Genomic DNA, 25,055 nt, shown 5'->3' with positions numbered 1-25,055 from the left:
CCCACCACACCCGGCACCTTCCCCTGCAACCGCAGGAAGGGCTACACTTGCCCCCACACCTCCTCCCTCACCCCCATCCCAGGCCCCAAGATGACTTTCCATATTAAACAGATGTTCAGCTGCATATCTGCCAATGTGGTATACTGTATCCATTGTACCCAGTGTGGCTTCATCTACATTGGGTAAACCAAGCAGAGGCTTGGGGACTGCTTTGCAGAGTGCCTCCGCTCGGTTCGCAATAAAGAACTGCACCTCCCAGTCGTGAACCATTTTAACTCCCCCTCCCATTCTTCAGACGACATGTCCATCATGGGCCTCCTGCAGTGCCACAATGGTGCCACCCGAAGGTTGCAGGAACAGCAACTCATATTCCGCTTGGGAACCCTGCAGCCCAATGGTATTAATGTGGACTTCACAAGCTTCAAAATCTCCCCTCCCTCCACTGCATCCCAAAACCAGCCCTGCTCGTCCCCTCCACCCACTGCATCCCAAAACCAGTCCAACCTGTCTCTGCCTCCTTAACCTGTTCTTCCTCTCACCCATCCCTTCCTCCCACCTCAAGCCGCGCCTCCATTTCCTACCTACTAACCTCATCCCACCTCCTTGACCTGTCCATCTTCCCTGGACTGACCTATCCCCTCCCTACCTATAGTCTCCTCGCCACCTATTTTCTCCTCTATTCATCTTCAGTCCGCCTCCCCCTCTGTCCCTATTTATTTCAGAACCCTCTCCCCATTCCCCCCTCTCTGATGAAGGGTCTCGGCCCGAAACGTCAGCTTTTGTGCTCCTGAGATGCTGCTTGGCCTGCTGTGTTCATCCAGCTTCACACTTTGTTATCAACAAAACTGTATTTGCCTGCAATGTGAACTTTATTACCGTTTAGGTTTTTAAACTCTGAACTTTCATATTGTCTCCTTGCTGTTCCCTTTACAACGTAATGATGTCTAAATAATTCAGTTTTCATTGTGTCCATTTGGTTGCAAGTTTCAACTGCCATTCTGCAGCCAAACTCAATACTTCAAGGTTTATTTTCCTTTTCCAAACTTTTCACTTCCATTCTCTTCATCTTTCAAGTGTTTCCTTCATGTCATCATGCTTCCTTTCATTTCTCCAATCTTAAATGTTTGACCTTCCAAAACCCCTTATACTCCTGATCACCTCAATTCCCTTGCTCTCCTGAGTTGAGTCCCTTTCTTAAATTTGGTTTCTCCCAGTGCTTTCATGGCTTTCTCTAAAGAGCCCAGCAAGGAGTTTCTCTTTACTTCCTCATGTGCAGCAACCAGAAACCCCTTCCTAATCTCTCATTGACCTTACTATCCAGCAGGCTGACAGAGTACCAATCTTGTCAATCTTCTGTTCAACTTATCCTGTGAAGTGTTAATCCTCTCATCAAATCAGCCATCACCAGGCTGTTCCATATCTCCTTCTAGAGTGTTCATTCACTTGTGAACAAGACACTTGCCATCCATGAAAGTACACTGAATGATTAAAATCATGGGCTTTTACTGGGACCCACCTAATGGTTGATGGCAACCTCAGACTCAATACCCATCTGCTTGCACCACTTACCCTGTTCCATTGTGTCAACAACAGATAAGGAAATCTCTCAGCATTTACTTTTGTTGCTTACCATTTATATCACCCTTTTCCTCCTGATCTTATTTCCTTCTATACCTGCTCCTGAAGACCTTCTCCCAAATCACTTACAAAATTATTTTCAAAATCTCAACTGTTTAACCTCCTGTCCTTCATTCTCCACAACACTTCTGCAGTTAGCTATCTGCTCAGCCATGTCCTCACCTGTACCTTTGATGTCCTAGTTCCCAGGAAAAAAAAATCATGCTCTTCCCTTGACTATTCCCCCACTATGGTCCCTATCTCCACTTCTTTACATCAGAAAGATTGGTTTATATTCAATGTCAGATCAGACTGGAACACAAAAGTACATCAGGCCTACTGAGTCACAGCAAAATACTGTGACAGCAAAAATAAACAGAGAATCTCAGCAGGTTAGACAGCAACTGTGATAAGTTAGTGTTTGCAACATCTTCAGCCAGAAATGCTGAGTGAATGACCTCTGACTGTAGACCCAACATCACAGAAAATAGTCCTCAGCCAGTTTAATTCACTCCACATGGTATGAAGAAAGAGCATTAGATATTGTGAAGTCTAAGATCCTGACAATATTCTGCAATATTACTCAGGGCTTGTGCTCCTCTAATTGTAACTGTACTGGAACAGTTTAACACTAGCCTCTACCTGACAATATGGAAAATTGCCCAGGTGTGTCCTGACACAAAAAGGCAGGACGAATGCAATCCAGCCAATTGCCAAACCATCAGAATACTCTCAATCATCCTATCAAGTGTCATCTGCCCAGAAATAACATGCTCAGTGACACCCAGTTAGTGTTCCACCAAAGCTAGCCAGCTCCTGATCTCGTTACAGCCTTGGTTCAAACATGGACAGAAGAGTTGAATTCTAGAGGTCAGATGAGGTGAGAGTGACAGCCCTTGATATCAAGGCTGAATTTGACCCAGTGTGGCATCGAGGAGTCTTAACAAAGCTGGAGTCAGGGGGAAGTGGGGGTGACCTCTGAGGTTGGAGACATACCTGGCGTGTAGGATGATGGCTATGGTTATTGGAGGCCAGTCATCTCAGCCCCAGGACATCTCTGTAGGAGTTTCACAGAATAGTGCCCTGGGCCCAATCATCTTCAGCTGCTTCAGCAATGACGTTCACTCCACCATAAAGGTCAGAAGTAGGGATGTTCACCAATGATGGCACAATATTCAGCATCATTTGAGTCCTCAGATACTGAAGCAATCCATGTACAAATGCAAAAAGCCATCACTATAGACATTCATGACAATAAACATCCTCTGGTTGTATTTTGGTGCAGCTACCTGAGTTAGCAGCAAAGAGCTCCTTGCAAACAAAGAACAGAGGGTTAAAAGTTTTGGAATTCTCTTTCTCAAAAGGTGGTGGAAGCAGAGTCTTTGCATATTTTTAAGGCAGATAAAGTAACAGAGCAACCATTTGGTTTAGAAGGAATGCCATGAAGGATGGTGTATAGTATTCAACCCCTTCTTTAGAGAAGGATGTAAATGCATTGGAAACAGGTCAAAAAAATTTTAAAGCCCTGAAAAGGACAGGATGTTTTATTAGGTAAGGTCAGTCAGGCTGGGCTTGTATCCATTGGAATTTAGGTGAGTTAAAGGTGCCTTGATTGAAACATAAAAGATCCTGAGGGGGTTCTAGACAGAGTGCATGTGGAAAGGTATTTCCTCTTGTGGGAGAATCTAGATCACAATACTGAGTTGTGCATTTAAAGGCAGAGATAAGATATTTTTCCTCCCCTCAGAGGGTTAAAAGTTTTTGGAATTCTCTTTCTCAAAAGGTGGTGGAAGCAGAGCCTTTGCATATTTTTAAGGCAATGTATATTTTGATAAACAGAGGGCTGAAAAGTTATTCAGGGTAAGTGGGAACATAAAGTTATCAATCATGATTTTATTGATTGGCAGAGCAGGTTCAACACGCTTAGTGGCCTACTTCTGTTTTTAATTACCACCAAGTAACTATTGATGTTACATCTGCGGTGAAATATGTAAGCACTTGACTCCAACTTGTTGAGTAGGCTAGACATTTTTATTAGCTGTCTGTGGATGTTCTTCCCAGACAATTGGTTAATTTTAGTCAGCTTCAATCATATTATTGGAAAATTGTTGCTTATGAAGCACCACTGTTGCTAGAACCAATAGTTCTGCTTTGGAAGATGAAGGTTTTAAATATTGCTCTTGAATTCCTGTTTGTTTTATCATCTAATTTCAAAATCAAATCGGTGGTGTCAATTTGTTGACCATACTATATTGCAGTTTGAACAAGTTTAGTTAAAAATTCCTTAACAAGCTGAAGTGGATTGCACTACTCATTCATTTTCTACAATCTGCATCTTCTCACAAACCTTGCTGGTTTCTGTTTTCTGAATTTTCTTCAGTGATGATAGATCTGTTTATTGCAGACTTCATTGTGAGTTATAAGTTCTTCAATCTCTCTTGAGAACTCTGGGTCTGGCCAGCACATTACTCACAGAGTCCTTGCTATATGCCTTACAATGCTTAAATGTCCCCATTGCAACATTTAAGATATCCTATAACGCTGCTTTATCTTAGATAACAAAGTGTGGAGCTGGATGAACACAGCAGGCCAAGCAGCATCTTAGGAGCACAAAAGCTGACGTTTCAGGCCTAGGCTCTTCATCAGAAAAGGGGGATGGGGAGAGGGTTCTGAAATAAATAGGGATGGGGGGGGAAAGGCGGATCTAAGATGGATAGAGGAGAAGATAGGTGGAGAGGAGACAGGCAAGTTAAAGGGGCGGGGATGGAGCCTGTAGAGTTGAGTATAGGTGGGGAGATAGGGAGGGGAATAGGTCAGTCTGGGGAGGACAGACAGGTCAAGGGGGCGGGATGAGGTCAGTAGGTAGGAAATGCTGCTTTATCTTCTTTGACTAAACATTAAATTGTCTTAAATAATAATGCTGTATTTCTGTATTGCTTACAAAATACCTGCCCCCACTTTGCAGTCATAATGTTGTTTTTTCTTCCTTTTGCAAGTAAAATTGAGCTTCCTTGTCTTCTTCAGCCATGATTAAAGATCTCCCACCATTTGCATTGGCAAAATAGTCAATTTCCCACCATTCACACAATACATATTTTCTCCACAATTTTCCAAATAATGTTTTGTGATTACTGCCTTAATAAATCTTCCTGTCAAAGTCACAACAAAAATGTGATTAATCTCCCATTCTTATCATAGCCAGGTAGGTTTTGTATCTCTTTCCATTTGATTCAGTTTCCTTTATCTTTTAAATAACACTTTTGTTATGTTAACTCAGTTTTGCAGCGTTGCTGACACTGCCATGCATTAGTGATTAAGCTTGTCAACTTGGAATTTGCAATGTATTCCTGTCTGTTGGTGGCAATGATATTCATTGTGAAACTTCTGTCTTTCCCAGCCTGGTCCTATGCACTGTAAATTTAAGGTAGTTCCCTTGTACTGAACATGGAGTTTTAACTTTACTCATTGGGCTCCAAACTGGTCGATTCCCAGTTGAACCTTGAATTGGGACTTCAACAGATCCATATGATAAGGTTTCTGTAACTGCCAAGTGTGACTAGATTTTTAAACTCTTACTAACTCACATTGTGGAACCAACCATTACCAGGTAATGGCTGGGATAGAATTCTGCCACCAATCCTCATTTCTCCACTGGATTTAAGTGCTTATTTGGTTAACAGTGGTAGAAAATAAACCACTGGTGAATCTTAACAGAAAGAGGTACTTTTCTCAACAACAGAAAGTTTAATGCATGATAGCGCCAGGTACAAATAACTTTGACCAGTTCAACATCATAGCATTTGTTACCATCTGGATCTCAAGCTGGACTCCTCTTTATCCCACCTAAGGCTGTATGATGTTATTAAATTGGATGGAGATTAATATAGTCTACAACATTAATCCTTTCAGAGCCATTACCTTGTACAACAGCACTTCCAGTTACTTCTAAGTTCAAGGTCACAGGTTTGGAAAGAGCTGTTTCACAGCACAGTGTCTGATTTATGAACATCCAACCTGCAAACACTTGTACTTATGAACACGATCTATTCGGGAGTAATTTTAAAGATCTGACATACAAATATTTCCTGTACATAAAAACAGCTATTTTATATTGTCCTGCATGTGTTCTGACTTGCACACAAGTTGACTTGTGATCGGACTCAAGATCAGAACTAGTTTGCATCACAGACTGCCTGTGTTACTCCGTTGTACACCAGGTTTGTGGAATAGCTTTCCTAATTTCATCATAAGTTCCCAGGTGTCAGTGACGAAGATTTTGCAAGTTTGACTGGCAACATGTGCATTTGTCATTTCTTGCGCTTATGTTGATGCTGCATTCACTTTCCTGTTGCTATTTGATACAACCAAGTGATTTATTTGGCCATTTCAGAAGCTAACTAAGACTCCACCATATTGTTACAGATTGTCAGCCAGACTGGGTAAAGACAAAATATTTTCTTCCCTAAAAGACATCACTGAGCCAGATAAGTTTTACTATTACTTTGTAATTTCACGATTGTCATTACGGAGACTAGTTTTTCCATTCTGCCCAAAGTACGTGAAGTAACAAAGAAAAAAGTTGCATTGGTTTATTGCACAATGAACATAAATTGCTGTACCGTTTGGCTGAGCTCATCAAACGTCTCTCCTGCTTTTTCGATAATGAAGTTCAATGGAAAAATGGGACAATAAAGATCAGTCTCCTCATCAAAACTGCAATTTCTCAAATAACTCGGGTGTCTGCTTTTCTGAAAGTTTCCTCTGGGAATAAAACATCAGAAATAATAAAGAATAAATAACAACAAGAATTTCAGTATTGCGTAAAGTAAAAATACCCCAATGGTTACTCAAAAGATTTAGGTCTGCTCAATAAATTTTCAATATTAGTCCTGTCTCAGTTTATATTTGTGCAAAATACAACCAATACATTTTTGTCTTCATTTAAAACATTTTAATTTATTCATTTCTTCACTTTAATGGTCATCATTCCTGTTCTTTAAATTTTAAACTTTATAAATTATAAACAAGAATTAAGTTATGTAACTAAACATAATCTGATTCATTAATTCCAGTTTGTATAATGGTGTCCCTTCTTTAATACCTTGGGACATGTGGTCTGTTAGATGTGCAAACTATTGAAAAACACTGTCTCAATTTGCTCTTACGGGAGATTTAATAATCAAACTCTCCACCTTTTCATCCAATATGTTAAGAAGCAGTAACTACTGGGAAGAAAAAGAGATCACTTCATTTAAAATGCAACCCATTTAGTTTCAATTTTTGGCCCCCATACTAAATGGTATCTTAAAAAGATAATCTAGCTGGAAGATCTGAGATAATAAAAGGTGTGGAGCTGGATGCACACAGCAGGCCAAGCAGCATCTTAGGAGCACAAAAGCTTTTCTGTTGAAGGGTCTAGGCCCAAAACGTCAGCTTTTGTGCTCCTAAGATGCTGCTTGGCCTGCTGTGTTCATCCAGCTCCACACTTTATTATCTTGAAAAATATAACAATACAAGTTATAGTTATGGAAAAAAAAAACCAGGACTGGAGATGGACAAATCTTCAGGAGATGGTTTTCAGAGTATTAAAACGATCGCTGAGGAATTGTATATATGTCTGTCATGATTTCTTATTGAAATCCTGAATGCTGCTCTGTTATGTAAGAAAATCTTGTACAGATCTGTCAGTTTGACTTTGAAAGCATGGATTACTAAAAGCTAATGCACTGGAATGAAAAACAGCTCCTTCAAAGCTAAGGTAATGTGAACATTTATATTAATTAATTGAAACAAAAAGTGAGAAAGTGACAATTCAGTTTTACAAAGACTTGTTTAGAAAACATTAGGTGTAATACGTCCAGCTTTAGGCAGCAAGTCTCAATGATACTTTCGATAGAACAGTGGGGTAATGCCATGGTTTGAAGCATTATATTTTGATGATGAACTACATAAGCTTGACTGGTACTCTTGAGCTTAGATGATTACATTGAATTTGTTGTTTAATTTTGTGGCAAAGTTGATCTAAGCCATTTAGGAGTAATGGAAATTCAAGTTCCCACCTCCGTAAGGTTGTGAATGTGGCTCACAGCACCAGGGACCCAAGCTCAATTTAACCTTTGGTCACTGTCTGTGTGGAGTTTACACATTCTCACTGTGTCTGCATGGCTTTTCTCCGAGTGCCCTGGTTTCCTTCCACAGTCCAAAGATGTTCAGATTAGGTGGATTGGTCATGCTAATTGTTCATATGGTGTGCAGGCTAAGTGAGTGGGCTAGAAAATGCAGGGTTACAGGAATAGGGTAGGGGTCAGGTCTGGGTAAGATATTCTTTGGAGAATCTGTGTGGATTTGATGGGCTGAATGGCCTAGTTCCACACTGTAGGGATTCTATTCTATGTCCAATCAATTAAAATCTACAATTCTGAGTGCATTCTATTTTTCAGATAAAAGGATAGTGAGCAATGTAAGTAAGTGGAAATGAGATACAAAATCAGCCACAATCTAACCGAGTGACAGAACGGATTCTTCATCCGAATGGCCTACTCCTGTTGCTACACTTATCTGGCAAAAAAAAACAATTCAGCCAACCAACCCACATTCGGGGTGGCATGGTGGCTCAGTGGTTGGCACTGCTGCCTCACAGCACCAGGGACCTGGGTTCGATTCCAGCCTCGGGTGACTGTCTGTGTGCTGTTTGCACATTCTCCCCGTGTCTGCGTGGGTTTCCTCATGGTGCTCTGGTTTCCTCCCACGGTCAAAAGATGTGCAGGGTAGGTGGATTGGCCATGCTAAATTGCCCGTAGTGTTCATGGAGGTGTAGATGGTGGGTTATAGGGTATGGGTCTGTGTGGGATATTCTGAGGCTTGCTGTGGACTTGTTGGGCCAAAGGGCCTGTTTCCACACTGTAGGAATTCTAATTCTCATTCACTGATGCCAGCTTCCAGTCTTCCAAATTTAAAATTCTCCCCTTCTAACAAGTTCCTTTTGTGATCTTTTCTTCCCCTATACACAATCCTCAAGCACTGTGTAGAGCTGCAGGCCGAGCAGCATCCTATGTGCCTCCTCTCCTCCCTACCATTAGTGGGGTTTGGTCTGTATTTTTGTTAATGAAACTATCTGGGATGCTTTTCTACTTTAAATGTGAAGCATAAGTTCAAGATGTTGCTCTTGTACATGGTGCTGTGACAGGACTTTCAAAGCAAAAAAGTTGTCACACCTCTAGTTACATGATGCTCCCTATTACACAGCACACTAACTCATTAACATCTTGTAAGCTATTCATACTTATACAGTTCCCTTAAAATACTGCTATTTTCTCCTCTGACTGAGAGCTCTAGTATCTGAAATGAATGTTTAAGCAACAGGGGAAATTAAAATAAATGAATGACCATATCCCTATAACATGGTTGAGCAAACATGGAGTGTAGCAAGGCCTGAATGTGATGAGATATAAGATGTAGGTAAAATTTTGGTCGAGTGGAAAGAGTAGATGCTGCTCTTTATGTTGTTTTCTTCAGTCCCCAAAAATTGGTGAGCGTTCAAGGCTTTAATTGGGTGAACAAGTATGTTAATGTTTAATGCCTTTTAGAAAGATTTTAGAATCTAACAATGGGCACTAGTTTAAGATAATTCTGGCTAATATCCATATTGCACTCAATTTTTAAACTTAATTAGTTATAACTACTTAAAAAAAAAACAAACTATGGATAATGGTTGAATGATATTTCTAAATGTGGTGCCTAAATTAAACAGAATAAAGATGGCAGGGCGTATGCTGTGTTGCATGTAGATGTTGGTGGAGGCCCAACAGCTTAAGGAATGTCAGATTCAAATTAATGAGATGGAGTCTGACCTTTGGACATTGTATTGTACTGGGGAGGTGGAAAGAGTTACCTGAACATTTTGCTATAGGAGGAGGTGGGCCTACGTTCTGGTGCCGGGTACCGCAGATTTGATCTGTGGTCAGGGACAGGAAAGTGCAAACGGAAGTGACGCATGCCTGGGCATGTAAAAGGTGGAGGTGAGAAACTCCTGCCTTTGCAATTGTCCAACAGTTAAGTTTTTTGCAAACGGTGAAGGTGAGAGCAGAAGCTGCAGGAAGGATGAGCAAAACGGCTGAGAAACCATGTGCAAGGTGGAAGTTATCTGCAGCAGACAGCCTGAAGCCTGAAACCTGAGAGTGTTTTTTTCTGCCCTGTGTCAAGGAGATTTCTCAGGTGTGGAGCAGAACTTGGAGTGGGAGGCAAGGATCCAGCTATCACAATCTATTGTGGCACCAAGATCACATGTGGATTGAATAAAAAAAGGTCTGCTGAAAGAGTGTTAGCAGTTAGGGAGTAAACTGTAAAAACATCAGAGAGATTATCCTGAAATTTGCAATAAGAAGGAAATATTAAGGGGAACAAAACAGTACACATGTTTATTGTTGGTGCCCACACATATGTGTATATAAAATGGGCCAAATTAATGCTCCCCATTTGTGTATATAATCTTTTGTAACAAATAACTTGGGCAAATCCAAGTCCCACAGCTCAATACTTCTGGTGTTTGAGGCGAGGCCAACAAAAATACATCTTGCAGTTGTGAATGCCTATACAGGTATGGAATCCTCAGTGAAGCCCTTTATTCATGTGCATTGCCACTTCAGTGATTCACATGATACACAAATAAGAATCTATAACAGGAACCTCCTGAGGGATGCTCCCAATTATCCAATGTAATTTCAAGGAAAGATCAGCAGAAAATCTGGATTGATCTATAATTTAGGCTTCTAATTCATTTTCTGTCAAAGTTACCGCAGATAATGAAAAGAACCCTGGAGGAAATTCCTGGTGACATTCCTCACTAATAACCATAATAGAGCCTGAGGTAATATCTCTCAAGTTTTGTCCAACTCTTCATGAGATTACCCTGGCAATGTACATAGTTCTCAATTAAGCCCCATCAATATCTATGTGCTGAATATGCTTTTGCTACCTACTCAGTTTAAAAGAGACAGGAAATGCATAACTTTCTCAACAGAGAAATGTGTCAGTTGAAACCACGTAGAGCATGCTAAGGCAACAATACATTTTATGATAAAGAACTTCACCTTACTTTGTAAACCCAAACCTGGGGAAGTGAATACTGTTTTTGACCAATATGGTGAAATTCTGTGCCATTTTCAATACAGAGTCCCTGCAAAAATAGAGAAAACATGCTTTTAGAACACAAGTAGATGTAACCATTTAGACATTCACATGCTTCCCTTATTAACCAGGCCAAGTGACTTATGAAAATAAAAAATTGCTCGGGGAAATCAAACCTACTTTAGTTAACAGCTAACTTAGCACATGAAACCCTAGTATCAGTTTGGCATAGCTGCCCAGCGACTCCTTTTAAACTCAAGACAACTTTCCAGGGTTTGGTGTTGATCCTGATATGCCATCATAACTGAAAAGTTCATTACTACACTTTCATAACCTAACACGTGAGATAGAGACCAGCATTCTACAGGCCTACTTTTATTTTTGTAGGTGTGTGTGTTAGCTTTTAGTAAGTTATACACATGGACATCTAAATCCCTTTACACCTCTACAATTCCCATTTTCATGCCATGTAGAAAACCTTTGGAATTATCCTTCTTACTTTGAGAAAGGATAACCATGTATGCTTCCATAATAAGTTCTTAAGTCAGTAGGTTATTGTTTTAAGTATTCACTTTGTTACTTAAACTGTCCATTGTAACTTTGTAGCATCCTCTGTCCACTTATGTAATTTGTTGTGTTTCCTAAGTGCAATCTGCAATCTTGCAGAGAACTGTTCCCCTTCCCATACATCCCAAGATTTCTGCTGCCTCCAAAAATATCAGAACTCCAGTGACTGCTTCACTGCAGAAGTCCTCTCATATTAAAGTTGCTTAAACTTCCTTCTGGGCACTGAGTTTGAAGGAGTTATTGGATGGGAAACTGGAAGTTAGTGTGGCTACAACAAGTGCCAAGATCAGTATAAAATACTTCCACAGCTCAAAGAGGATCAATTAAAAAAATACTATGTTGCTGAAGGAATCTGCTCATTACTCCACAAGGTGTGTTTCTTTTAACCTCTTATTTTCAATTTAATACAGCAGCATTCTATTAACTAAAACTTTCATGCCTTGCACCAGGTTTATTTTGGACTCAGCATTGAGTGAGGCCAAGACTTAATTCCACATGGGGTATAAGTGTCAAGGTCATTCCATTTCATCCGCCCGGTATTACAGCCGCCCAGTGCTGAGTAAATGTAGATTGAAATAACTAATATCGAGCTACTCCTATTTGTCCATTTAAACAGTGTGGCACCTACACGCATGACCAATAGTAAGCAGAAACCAATAAACTTTTTAATGCTACCTTATTGATAATCTGTTCTCCACTGGACACCAAGCATAAATCTCACAGGTCTTTATCGAATCATGATATGTTACACATCTCCCAGTTTTCACGCCTGCACGGGAAAACCATTGTTAACAATTTCAATCAGAGCCCACATTTCTAAATTAATCTCTTTTACTAAGATATTGGTTATTCAAACTCAGTTGTTAAAGTAATGACAGCGGAGGAAATCAAATGTTTCAGCTGGGATGAAACAGTTCTGTTTCCTAACATGCTTTTCCTTTAAAGAGCTGACACCATTTTTGACAAATGGCATAGGGATTCCTGGGAATATATCAATACTTTAAAAGGGCATTCCAGAGGTGGCATAATATGCAAGCAACATCCAAACCAAAAAAAAATTAAAAATCTAGGTCAATTTTGGTCAAGTACAACAAAAATGATATAGCACGTTTAACATACTAAAACACTAACACACTTCATGTAAGTAGTATCAAATAAAATTTGACATTGAGCCATACAAAAAAGACATTAGGACAGTAGAGATAACAAAGTGTGGAGCTGGATGAACACAGCAGGCCAAGTAGCATCTTAGGAGCACAAAAACTGACGTTTCGAGCCTAGACCCTTCATCAGAAAAGCTTTTCTGTTGAAGGGTCTAGGCCCAAAATGTCAGATGCCGCTTGGCCTGCTGTGTTCATCCAGCTCCACACTTTGTTATCTCAGATTCTCCAGCATCTGCAGTTCCCATTGTCTCTGATACAATTAGGACAGTACTTTAGTTAAAGAGGATTTTTTGAGCCATGTCTTAAAAGGAGAAGAGACAGAGAGGCCAAGGGGTTTAGTGAAGAAATCCCAGAGCTTATGGCCTTGGCAACTCAAAGCATAGCCAACAATAGCAGGGCAATTGAAACAGGAGATGCACAAAAAGGCCAAAATTAGAAGAGCATAGAGAACCTTGGAGACTTGTCACGATTAGGGAAGCGATAGAGATGGAGAAGGGTGAAATGGTGTACTTTGAACATGGATGATCAATTTCAAAATTGAAGTGCTGCTGAACCAGGGGCCAATGCAGGTCAAAAGCATAGAGTGACAGATGAGCAAGGCTTGGTGAGAAAACAGCTGAATTCTGGATTGGTTCACGCTTACAAAGCAAGACCACAAGGTGAGATTTAGAATATAGTAATGCAAAGTTACCAAAGGAATAAATGAGAATGTTTCAGCAGCTGAAGCAGAGATGGTATTGGGCAATGTTACAGAAATGGTAGCATATGGAAATGGAACATCTAAGAATAAAAAATGGCATCAAAATTGTAAGTGGTTTGATTTGGGGAAAAGTTGAAGTCAGTGGACATGGAAGAAAGTTTGTGGTGGGGACCAATGGCCATAGCTTTGGTCTTCCTGATATTTAATTGGGGAAATTTTGACTCATCCAGTACTGGATATCAGACAAAAAATGTGATCATTTAGCAACAGTGGAGGAGTCAGAAGTGGTAGCAATGTAGAGCTGGGTGCTATCAACACGTCTGTTGGAACTGTTTTCAGGTAAGATCAACGGGGGTGTTGTAAATGGGAAATGAGATGGCATTGAAGATACACAGACAATCATTCAGGAGCAGGAGGAGGAGCCATTACAGGTGACCCTCTAGATATGGATAAATAAGAATGGACTCATGTAGTCCCACAGAGTACAGCGAAAGACGGCAGGATTTGGCAGATGATGATATGGCCAACCATGTCTAAAACAACACACAAGTTGAGAGGAATTTGGGGGATAATTAACAAAGGTCACAGTCACATAAGATGCTATTTGTGATGCTGATAAAGGCTGTTTCAGTCCTGTGAAAGGATGGAAATTGATTGGAGCAAATCAAACTCTAGGAAAGAGAGGAGTACTGGTTTCGAAGACCATAGCACATTATAGGGCCTTTAAGAGCAAAGGTATGTTGGATACAGCAATATATTTCACAAGAACCTGAAGTTTTCTTTGAGGAGGGTGTTAGTAACCATAGATTTCAAGGGGAAGGGAAAATGCTCAACAAGACAGACATTTTCAGAATCAAAGAGTCAAAAAGTCATTCTTAAGCATAGCACATTCCCAAATCCACAAGGACAGCAATGTCAAGCTGAGCATTCAATGGTAAATTTCCTGAATCTTACAATGTGACAAACTGCTCAACTCACATCCCACTGAACAGATAATAATCTAAAAGATTACTGTCATCTACAATGTAAAATGAAATATTGATTGCATAGCTCATTCTGTCTCCAATGACACCCTATCCTTGCTGTCCTGCCCAACCCCTTCTCAGATTAGCCCATTCATATTTACCATTTCCAAGTAATTCCATTTCTCCAGCCAGACAATCTGAGTCAGACGAGCATCTAGATCCAGGAACTTTGTCATTCTAGTTAAGAATTTAATAGAGAAAAAAGTAGTTTTACTAAATAAAAGCTTTACTTCTCTTTAACTGAAAAAAGTTTATAAATTGGGAAAGCAGTCATAAAATGTCAACTAGTCACAATTTAACTACAATTCACGGAATAATATTTGAATGTATTAAGATTCTATAACATCCAATTACAAGAAAAGAAATACAAACAGTGGCTGTTTGAAAGAAAAACTGAAAGCACTGAAAAGTATAACAATGACAAAAGAGAAGACAGATTAATTTTATATCTGAGATCCTTCATTAAAACCAATAAAATAGAGAAATGACCATTCAAGGGTTATGGACAAACATCTTCAGTGGCAGCATGTACTCTCCTGTGAATGGTGTGGAATAAAGAGCTACTTGGGCGGTGCAGGTACATAGGGTACCTACATGCAGCACATAGGGTAAGAGGGGCTGCAAGTGGACAGAAGGAGGATGCAAAGACAAGTTGGGGCAATAGAAGGCTGCAAGTGCAAGTGGGAGTAGGGGGTACAGAAGAAGGCTGCAAAAGGTGAAAGAACACATTTATGTTTGTTAATGAAGGAATATTCTGCTAAAAGAGAGCCAGGCAAACTTGTAATCACTGTGACAGTGAGTTCCTTGAGGATGAGTGTGCAATCTCTATCTTACGTTTGCATGTGGTCATGAGCTTGTGTATGGAAAAAATGCAAAAGATTCTTCATAATTAACACTATGTCAACTGTTACATTTAAGTCTGGCATGGAGATTGAGAACATTGTGCTTAAAATAGCCTTTACACAAATATTATACGGCTTAGCTGGTCAAGGTATTCAGCTTATCTTGATAATTAATTCCTAGGTGTCTACTAAGTTGAGTTTTATAACCTACAGGAACAGATAATCAGGATCACTAGCAGGGTGAGTTCAGAAGAAATGTTTCATTCCAGCAGAAAGATGGTTTTGGTTTTGTTTTCAAAAAGCCCCCATGCTGTCAGAACTGGAAAGAAGTTTCCAGGCCATCTGAGCTGCAGAAATACAGACAGTCATATCTGGTGAATATATAGAAAGACAGACATCAAAAGGAAATGCAGCCATCTCAACTATTAAGTAAAGTAAGAAATTAAGGAGTTAAGGTAGGAGTGATACTTCACTCGGGTTGAGTAAAGCATCCTGCTGAGGAAAGAGAAGGAAATTTCTTTTCATTTTGCTGTTTATGATAGAAATTTCCAAACTGACACATACAAACATTATATATATAATTCTGTTTAATTTTATTCATTTGTGTGTTATTATTTTAAAAGACAAACTATCCATGAGGAAATGTAAACCATCTCAAATGCCAGCTGATGAAAAAAATGATCTATAGTCCATCAGGTGGTAGTTGCATCTGAATATCATAGTATCATTTAGATATTAGGAGAATACAGAATAAGATAATAAAACATTTTCATTGGCCAGGATTACCCACCAATGGGGTAAATATTTCCAGCCATGCTGCTATTTTCAGGTAATGGGAAAACCTCAACCATCAATTAAATGTGTACATTTGATTTTGTTGCTAGCTTTCAAAGTGGACTCTTAATGCATTGTGTTGGACCCTTATGTAAGACCAGGAGTGGGAATCATTGTCTATTAGCAAGTACAGATGCTATGACAAGATTTCCTGAGGTAGTGCATTTGTGGAAGATTATAGAAGTGATATTGAAGAAATCAGTCCTTTATTTTGCAAGATATGGATTACCCTCCACAGTCGGATCAAGATTCAAATTTTATGCCACAAATATTCAAATGAATGATGAATATTTAGATATAAAAATTTTATTTAGTCAACTGACCATTCATAATCTCTTGGAACATTAGAATGATAGCATCAAACTTTAAGGACAATGAATTCAGTTCAGTGACAGGGCTGGGGGGTTTTTTAACTGATTTGCCAGGGGGACAGAGCCCAGAGCAGATGTCAAGTCAGAAGCAAAGCCTAATCAGATGGAGGAGGAATGCCAGGACAGTCCAGTAGGTGGAAAAGACATGGGCAGGATAAAGCACATGGAGGTCCAGAAAGCTAAATTGTATCTATTTTAATGCAAGGAGCTTGACTCGTTAGGCAGATGATGTTTAGTTAACTCATGGGAATATGATATTTTTAACAGTCACTGAGACATAGTTGAAGGAAGAACAAGACTGGCTATTTAACATTTCAGGGTATAGAAGTTTCAGGCAGGATGAGTGGGAGAGCGCAAGTACAGGAAGTGGGGCTATAGCATTATTGATAAAGGAAACCATCACAGCAGTAATGAGGGAGGATGTCTTAGAAGTGTCTTAAACGAGCTTAGAAATAAAAAAAAGGAGTGAGTACCTTGCTGGGATTGTAGAAAACAGTTATAGTTGTAGGGGACTTCAACTATGCTCACATTAACAGGGATCACAGTGTGAAAGAATCAGACTGGTGGAATTTTGAAAGTGCAACCAGGAGAGCTCTTTGTGCCAGTACATAGATAGTCGAGCTAAAGATGAAGCAGTGCTGGACTCAATCCTTGGGAATCAATCAGTTGAAGTTTCAGCAGACGAGTATGTTGGGAGTAGTGACTGTAACTGCAAGTTTCAAAGTCATTATGGAAAGGGATAAGGATAGTGTAGAAATTAAGCATCTAAATTGGGGTGAAGGCTGATTTCAATATCATTTGACAGGATTTGGCAAACATAGACTTTAGTAAGGCCTTTGACAAGGTCCCACATAGAAGGCTGGTCCAGAAGGTGAGAACCCATGGGGTCCATGTTAGCAAATTGGAAGCCAATTTTGGATCCAAACAGGAGGCAGAGGGTGCTTTTGGAGTTTTATTTTGATAGTGGAGGTCTGTGACCAGCAGTCTATCATCTCAGACAAGGAAGACTAACAGACCCCCTTGTGCAGCCTCCTTCCCCACTCCCATACAAAGGGATTTTGAGGCCTCTCAGTCTAATAAACCTTCAATCTTACCTCAGGACAGGTTTGCAGCCTCTGCAATGGTGTGGTTATAGTTCGCACAGTAATGCTGAAAATATCTCGACCCTAGAACAAAAAAGGTGAGAAATACACAGTTCAATGCCGTTAGGAAGCACTAGGGTTCCACAACAGCAGTTTGGAAATCACAGGAATTCCATCAGGAGACATGGGATTCATTCAATACAGGTGAGGGATAAGTCCCTTTCCTCTGTTAAAAGAAGGTTTTGTACACTGAAGGTGTGTGATGAGCCATGTGGATGGTATGTATTCATTTATCATGAAGCTTCTAACTTATAAATGACATAAATCATGGTGAAAATATTCCTGTGAAATTTATAAGTGTAGGTGTTAGCCTCAGTTCTGTGATGGTGTGCATCCGGTCTTGAGCACACACTGCAGACTGAGTTCAATGCACTACCGAAAGATTACTAGAGGAACAAAAATGGGTCAATTTTAATACTGTGCAAGTGGATGGGTTAAAATTGGGCTCTGACTGGGCATGTGATAATTGTCTGCGATCAAACTTACTTTGTTTAATCAATTTTAAAGTTTTCATGTAACAACACAAAATAATGCACTCATTATCAATTTTTCTCTTGACTTAAAAATCACCGAATGACAATTATATATCCTCGTTCCAGCCTACTTAAAATTACTGGAAGTAATGATGATCCTGCATACATCACCTCTTTTTGAGAAGGCCAGTCAAATTAAACATCAATAATAGTACAGTAGGCCCTCACCAGAATCAAGAATCTCAGGGGGCAGAGCTTCCATTTGCTGAGTAAGAGCTGCTGGCCACTTACCAGCTCTTCACCGTGAGTAGTGCCACTCTGACACCACACCATTCCAAATCAAAGAATTGTCGATGGATGTGGGTGCATGTGAGTGATACCATGAAGGGGGTCTCAGTAGCAAGGGTAGGAGGAGAAGCTCTCGGTCATTAACAGAGTTTGCTTTTCAGCTATCCCTTACAGCCAGTCTCTCACCCATCCCTGAATGAATGCCAGCAATGGAAGCAGGAGGATGGGAACAGACATAATCAGGGCGGGGATGGAAAGATAGTGTGGTTGCCGCCCACCAACCTCCTATATGATTAAATGCCCCCTGCCCACCAAACCTGCCATGGGAGAAGGTATTAAATTTGACCCAATGCTCCTGCCCCTGATCAATTACATAGCTGGAAGGTCCCACCCACTGTGGGCAGTTGCTTTCTATTTGGTCCTTATTTTCTCGATAATTTGAGCATCATTTCAGTACAAAGCACCTGGCTGTCACATGCAGAATAGACACTTGAAAACACCAAAGACATGGAAGTGCCCATAGAAATGTAAACCTGCAAGACTTGATTTCTTCAGTGGAAAGAATACTCTCCAGGTCTCACCTCTGGTGGATGAACATACTCTACCACATCCCATATTTTCATTCCCATGGATGAATTTGACATTCCAATTCCTTTCATCTTGGTGATGACTGAACTCTCTGGAGCATTTTCTCTTTCTTGGTATGATTTCTGAATAATGAAAACATACCTGCACAAATCAGAAACACAAGTGATTAATTCTCTTAGGTTAACCAAACTCACAGCAACACGTGGAGGCTATTTCATCTTTCTCTCCTGATGGTAGCTTATAAGCTTCAGTTAAATTAATCCAATACTGGCTATTCTTGACACTTTCAAAAAAGTGGCTGTCATTTGTTCCTGTCTCACAGAATGACATGTCCTGTTGCATCTTGCAGTCAGTGGAGAATGTATTAGCATTACAGTCTGGATAAAACCAGTTTACTCTTGCCTTTCCTACTACACAGCTGTCATTCCACAGTGATAGAACTAGGTGCAATCACCACATGGGCCCTTTTGCATCAGTTTTGCTTTCCTTGACTTTAAATCTATTTCAGTTTAGACACAGTTAAGACCCAAAACTTTATTTGAAACAAACTTGGTCAATGTCTTTGGATGCATATTCCACGCACAGTGCAGTCAATTTCGCATGCATAAAATTTTCAGTTTTCTATGACTGTTACTCTACATTAGTTCAAACAACTCACATTGGAGTCAATACCATTGAAATTGTTTCCAGAACAGAAACTAGCACAAAGAGTCCTGCAACAGAACTCAGTGGAGAGGTAGGCTTGAAAACACAAAGATCCATTGAAATGAATAAATGCAATTAAATGTTTGAGTTGTATCTTGTAGTGTTGCAAATTAGTCTTTTCAACACCTGGGTGTGGCATTTGCCACCTCTTCTTGAAAGCTGAGCAGACATCCTACTGCAGGCATAGGAGACTTTATCCAACTTTGTACTTGTTGTGTTTGTGAGTATTGAGTGCCCATTCAAGACCTGCCAGGAAATTGATTCAGATGAATAACTAAGTTTTTCAGAATTTCAAAAGCCAATTTTCAAGTAAGAACTGTACTGCTAGCAGTTTAACGTATTCTCCAATATTTATAAAATATAGTAAACATGAAATTATATGAAGCAGTCTCTTGTTACAACCCAAAGGAGTCAATGGCAATGCCGATGAGGAGCATGTTGAGGGAGAACTTTAGCTGTCCCAAGGAAACAGCGTGCTAGCTGTGGCAGATAACTGCAGTTACTGCTGCAGGCGGCAACATCACCCCGTGGAGAAGCACAGCCACATTATGAACTGCTCCTTCGAGAGCCCTTTTTTCCCTGAACTGAAACGTTTAAAGGTAGGGGCATGCGTTTAAGGTGAAAGGGAGGAAGTTCAAAGGAGATGTGAAGGGCAGGTTTGTTTGTTTTTTTAACGGAGAGAGTAGTAAGTAGCTGGAACATGCTGCCAGGGATGGTGTTGGAGGCAGGTACAATAGGGGAATTTAAGAGGCTTTTAGATAAGCACATGAATATGCAAGAAATGAAGAGATGGGACCAAGGGCAGGCAGGAGGGATTAGTTTAATTTGCACAACATCATGGGCCAAAGGAAAACTGAAAGAACTGTGGATTCTGTAAATCAGAGAAAAGAAACAGAAGTTGTTGGAAAAGCTCAGCCAATCTGGTAGCATCTGAAAAAAATCAGCTAACGTTTCAGATCAGGTCACCCTTCCTCTGAAACTGGACGCGAAACGTTAACGTTTTTTCCCAGTCACAAATGCTGGCAGACCTGCTGAGCTTTTCCGGCAACTTTTGTTTTTAAATCATGGGCTGAAGGGCTCATTCTAGTGCTGTACTCTTCTACATTCTTTGTTCTCCATTCAAAACTCTGCTGGGAGTTTGATAAAGCTTGCCTTCATCTATTTTCTCTCTGTACAGCTATTTCTTTTTCCGTTATGTTTCGACTGTTTTCCACATCCTGCTAAACTGAAGTCGTTTGCTACATTGCCATGAAGAAACATAAATGCTGTCAGATATCCTTTAAGAAATCAGATCTTTTCACAGTTTTACTAAAAACTTTGAACTTGGTTTAATAGAAAAAAATAACTTTGCAATATAAAACATCTTGGTAAACCATCTAATAAAATGTGAGGCTGGATGAACACAGCAGGCCAAGCAGCATCTCAGGAGCACAAAAGCTCACGTTTCGGGCCTAGACCCTTCATCAGAGCTCTCTTCATCAGAGATGCTGCTTGGCCTGCTGTGTTCATCCAGCCTCACATTTTATTATCTTGGAATTCTCCAGCATCTGCAGTTCCCATTATCTCTTATCTTTGGTAAACCATCTAATATGTTATATAATGATAAACTACCACCCCTGCTAACGTCACTGGAAATGATCAAGGCCAATTGCTCCTTGTATTGTTTACAATGGCCAGTTGACAAACCATCGGTAAGCTGCCCCATTAATCAAAAACTGTTGCAACAGTTTGAGACCCACCAAAACCATGTTAATAACTTTCAAAAGATTCATTTTAATGCACTACTGTGGTGTGATTGCACTGCAAAAGATCAAATTGCTTGCAGTCATCCCCCCATTAGACACATTTTTGTTTGCTGGTTTCACTACCGTTTCTTTTATCTCTGCACTTTGAAGCCTTTAATCAGTAACAAATATCTATACATAAATATCAATTATTTTTCTATTCTTTAGTGAAGCTCCTTTCGACATTGCCCCACATTCAAGCTGCTGCGCGTGTCTAAATAGGGCAAAGATTTCTAGGGAACTACTCAGACCTATAGGCTGGGAAAATGTGTAAAATCAAAAGGCAAACTGAACACTGGGAGTTTTTTTGAGAATTAAAAAGCAGAGACATTACGCAAACTTGTATGGAATCTTGGTTAGACCACACGCATCACTATGAATAGCTCCGGTCTTATTATTGTATAAAAAGATACTGACATACTGGAGATTGTGTAAAAACAGGAAAAAAAACGCGATACTAGTTCTAACTTCTGAATTTTTTTAAGGGGTTTTACAGGTTGGGACTGTTTCCTTCTGCAGTGTGAAGACTGAGGATTGGCTCATAAAAGGTCTTTAAGACAATGAATACGCTTGATAGGGTGAAGGTACAAAAACATGCTTTCACCGTAGGGGAGATCAAAAGCACGATATGGAGCAGGAATGGTGACACAGGACGGCTGGCCACCACAGTCAGATACAGGTATCTAACATTGGGTACGCTCTCTGTTCATTATAAGAGGTTGGCAGAAGCTGAAAATAAATAGGTGGTTTCATAAATGTGTTACACCCACAATCCATTCAAACTCTTGGCCGGTCCTTAAGCTCCGCCACACCTTCGTAGTCAGGTTGTAGGAAATCGTGATAACGAAATGGGAAATAAAAACATTGCCTTCAAATCCAAACAAGCCATACCTTAACAAGCAATGCCCTAAAGAAATAGCTACTTGGTGTCAAATCAGACAAGCAGCAATTACAGTCAAAGAGTCATACAGATCCTTCAGTCCAGCTGGTCGACGCTGACCAGACCTAGTCCCATATCCCTCTAAACTTTTCCTTCTCACATACTCATCCAGCCTGCTTAGATTGTATTTGCATGAAAAGCTCAGCAGGTCTGGCAGCATTTGTGATGAAAAAACAAATCAGAGTTAACGTTTCGGATCCAGTTTCTGAGGAAAGGTCACCAGATCAGAAACATTAACTCTGATTTTTTTTCCTTCACAGATGCTGCCAGATCGGCTGAGCTTTTCCAACAACTTCTGCTTTTGTTTCTACTATTTTGACCAAGGTTATTCCGCCTTAGATGCGAAAAGGCGAACTCTGCCTCATGCGATCCAGCAGCAGAACCTCTAGAACGGCATTCTCCTCCAGATCGTTGGCAATATTTCACAAGGTAACTCCTGTTCACAGGACCCGACGCGATAAATTATAAAAAGAACGAGACTTCCCTTTGATACTTTGAGGAAAAAGATCTCATGAAACCCAAATATTTATCCTGAAACTGCACATGTTAGAGTAAACCCTGGAATTTGCGATTAATCCCGAAATTTACAGATCAAAGAGCCGAGTCTCGGCTCCTGGAATTGAAACGCCAACGACCTCCTGATTGATCCTTAAATACAATCCGGCTTCAGAAAAGATTCTTAATGCTAAAGAAATCAGAAATCACAACAAAAATCCTGCAATTGGCGAAGATTTGAAAATTACTCGGTAACAAGTTTAAAGCAGGCTCCAGTTTGAGAAAACACATTAAAAACTAATTAATTGTCTCCACACGATATCTCAATACTGATGATTCAAAAATCAAATTCATGGATGCTAAATAAACATTGTGGGCTCTCTTGGGGGCAATGTATTCGCCCCAACCTTTATGATAACAGCCTCAAGTCTAGGATGTACTTACACAGCAAAGTATAAGATGATAAGAAGTTGGATAATTCTGTAGATAATTCCTAAAGTTCGGTTTTTAACCACTACAACTTTGGGAGTTTCATAATCCCAAAATTCTGCCCAATACAGGGCACACGATTCCCTATAGCCCATTGTTTGTATTGTAAATCCTTCGGAAAACGTGGCTCCTACGGTCCGGAGAGACAGTCAGATGGAGCTGGGTTGATTCACTCCCGCTGTCCTGTCCTCTTGCTGTTCGGTTTGATGGCTCTCTGCCTGATTTTAAACATCTTCCTCCCATCCCACCCAGCCCCGCCAATTACAGACCAAACAGCGACACCTTCGGGATTCGGGCCATTTCCGAACGATCACAATAACCGAGAGTGAGTTTCGTTTTTCGGACAGGCTCCCGAACAATCATTACCATGAACTCGGATCCTTTTCCGAAGTGATTCCAGGATCTACTATTTTTGGTTTGTCCTATTGCATTCTTTCTTCTTCCGTGTTAGTCAATTCCTACTTTCAGCTTGTCTTCGCTTCTCCCTCCAGTACTTTACCTTGAAGTGATTAGCTGACTCCATGTTAACCATCTCAAATAGCCCATGAAACGACCTATGAGTTTCGTGGAATTGCATTTAATTCATTACATTGAACTGCAAAGACCCTGGTTTTGTTATCCAGGTAACCCGAGTAATGTTCCGGGGACATGGATTGGAATCCAATCTGGGCAGAATGAATTTTAAAAATCTGGAATTAAAAGCCTAATGATAATCATGGCACATTTGTAGAAAAGATCCCACTGGTTCACTCATGTCTTTTAGAGAAGGAAATTGTTGTCCTCACCTGGTCTGGTGTATAGGTGACGCCAGACCCACAGCAATGTGGTTGTCTCTTAATTGCCCTCCTCCGAAACAGCCAAAGCCAGTCTGTTGGATCACTGCTAAAAGTCTCCAAAGAGGAATGAAACCAGATGGTAAACTTGGCATTGACAAAGGCAACAGAAATGACAATGACAAACACCTTACTGATCCTGCAAAGTCATCTTCTTAACATCTAGGTGCTAGTGCCAAGAGTGACAAATGCAATTGTTAATAATTGAGAAGATGCATTTTGGTTTTAATAAAAGACAATGATGAAGCACTGAGTGGAGGTAGATTCAGTGGTGTGGAAGAGCAGAGAAATTTGGATGTTTAAGTTCTTAAGGCTGCATCTCCCATTGATAAGGGTCATTAAATAAATAGAATTCAAAAGTTTAGCACAAAAGCTGCAGATGTAAATGCCAAGAATTAACAAAACCTCAAGACACCAGTTAAAATAATGTGTATATTATTTTTGGGTGCAGACTTCTGGATGGAAGTTTATGTATTAGAAAAGGACCTATGCATCATTAATTTAAAAAAACGCTAAAGGAATAGCAGTCCAACTTTTGACTGGCATTCCACACTTGCTTGGCTCAATGGTGGTTCAACAATTTCAGGCTGCAATCCCTACTCCCATTGTTTTCTTCTCCTTTGCTGATTTTGGCATTTAAGTCTCAATTTCCCATTTCTTTGTTTTCAGACAGCATCTGTTCATCATTCTGGTATTCATGTGTCCTCCGATGCATTTTTTGTTTCTGCACTTGACCTAGTCCTTTTGGTCTTGTACGTTCAACTCCTTCATTATCTTCCAGATATCACAGATCTTCCTTTTAATTCTTACTGCCCCTGCATAAAATCTATCACATTTCCCAGTCTGTTGAAAGGTCACCAATCTCAAAGTTATGTCTGCTTCACTCTCTACTGATATTGCTTGAGCTGCTTTCGATTTCCCACATTTTCTGTTTCTTTTCACTCGGGTGCTGCTTAGTATTATGAAGTTGGCAGTATTTTCTTTAAAACAACGCAGCTTAGGGCAGGAGTAGATACAATTGTTTACCATTATGAAAGGATGAGATAATCTACAGCTGTTTATTCTAATAGTTG

At 40.1% G+C, this 25,055-nt stretch overlaps 1 protein-coding gene across 1 annotated transcript in view; it reads right to left on the bottom strand.

Moving 5' to 3' along the window:
- Positions 1-23,338, bottom strand: part of LOC125464142 (P2X purinoceptor 2) — a 74,408-nt gene extending 51,070 nt beyond the window's left edge. Inside the window, exons 1-7 of the mRNA XM_048556272.2 lie at positions 23,105-23,338; positions 18,730-18,877; positions 17,340-17,411; positions 14,300-14,375; positions 11,986-12,079; positions 10,712-10,792; positions 6,237-6,378 (exon numbers count right to left, since the gene is read on the bottom strand). Of these exons, the coding sequence (XP_048412229.1) occupies positions 6,237-6,378; positions 10,712-10,792; positions 11,986-12,079; positions 14,300-14,375; positions 17,340-17,411; positions 18,730-18,877; positions 23,105-23,244 (753 nt within the window). The 5' untranslated portion in view covers positions 23,245-23,338. The remainder of the gene's footprint in view (positions 1-6,236; positions 6,379-10,711; positions 10,793-11,985; positions 12,080-14,299; positions 14,376-17,339; positions 17,412-18,729; positions 18,878-23,104) is intronic.
- Positions 23,339-25,055: the final 1,717 nt, after the last annotated feature.

The sequence above is a fragment of the Stegostoma tigrinum genome, chromosome 26, assembly GCF_030684315.1.
Source record: "Stegostoma tigrinum isolate sSteTig4 chromosome 26, sSteTig4.hap1, whole genome shotgun sequence".
NCBI classification, from domain to species: Eukaryota; Metazoa; Chordata; class Chondrichthyes; order Orectolobiformes; family Stegostomatidae; genus Stegostoma; species Stegostoma tigrinum.
This window is presented reverse-complemented; position numbering and strand designations above follow the sequence as displayed.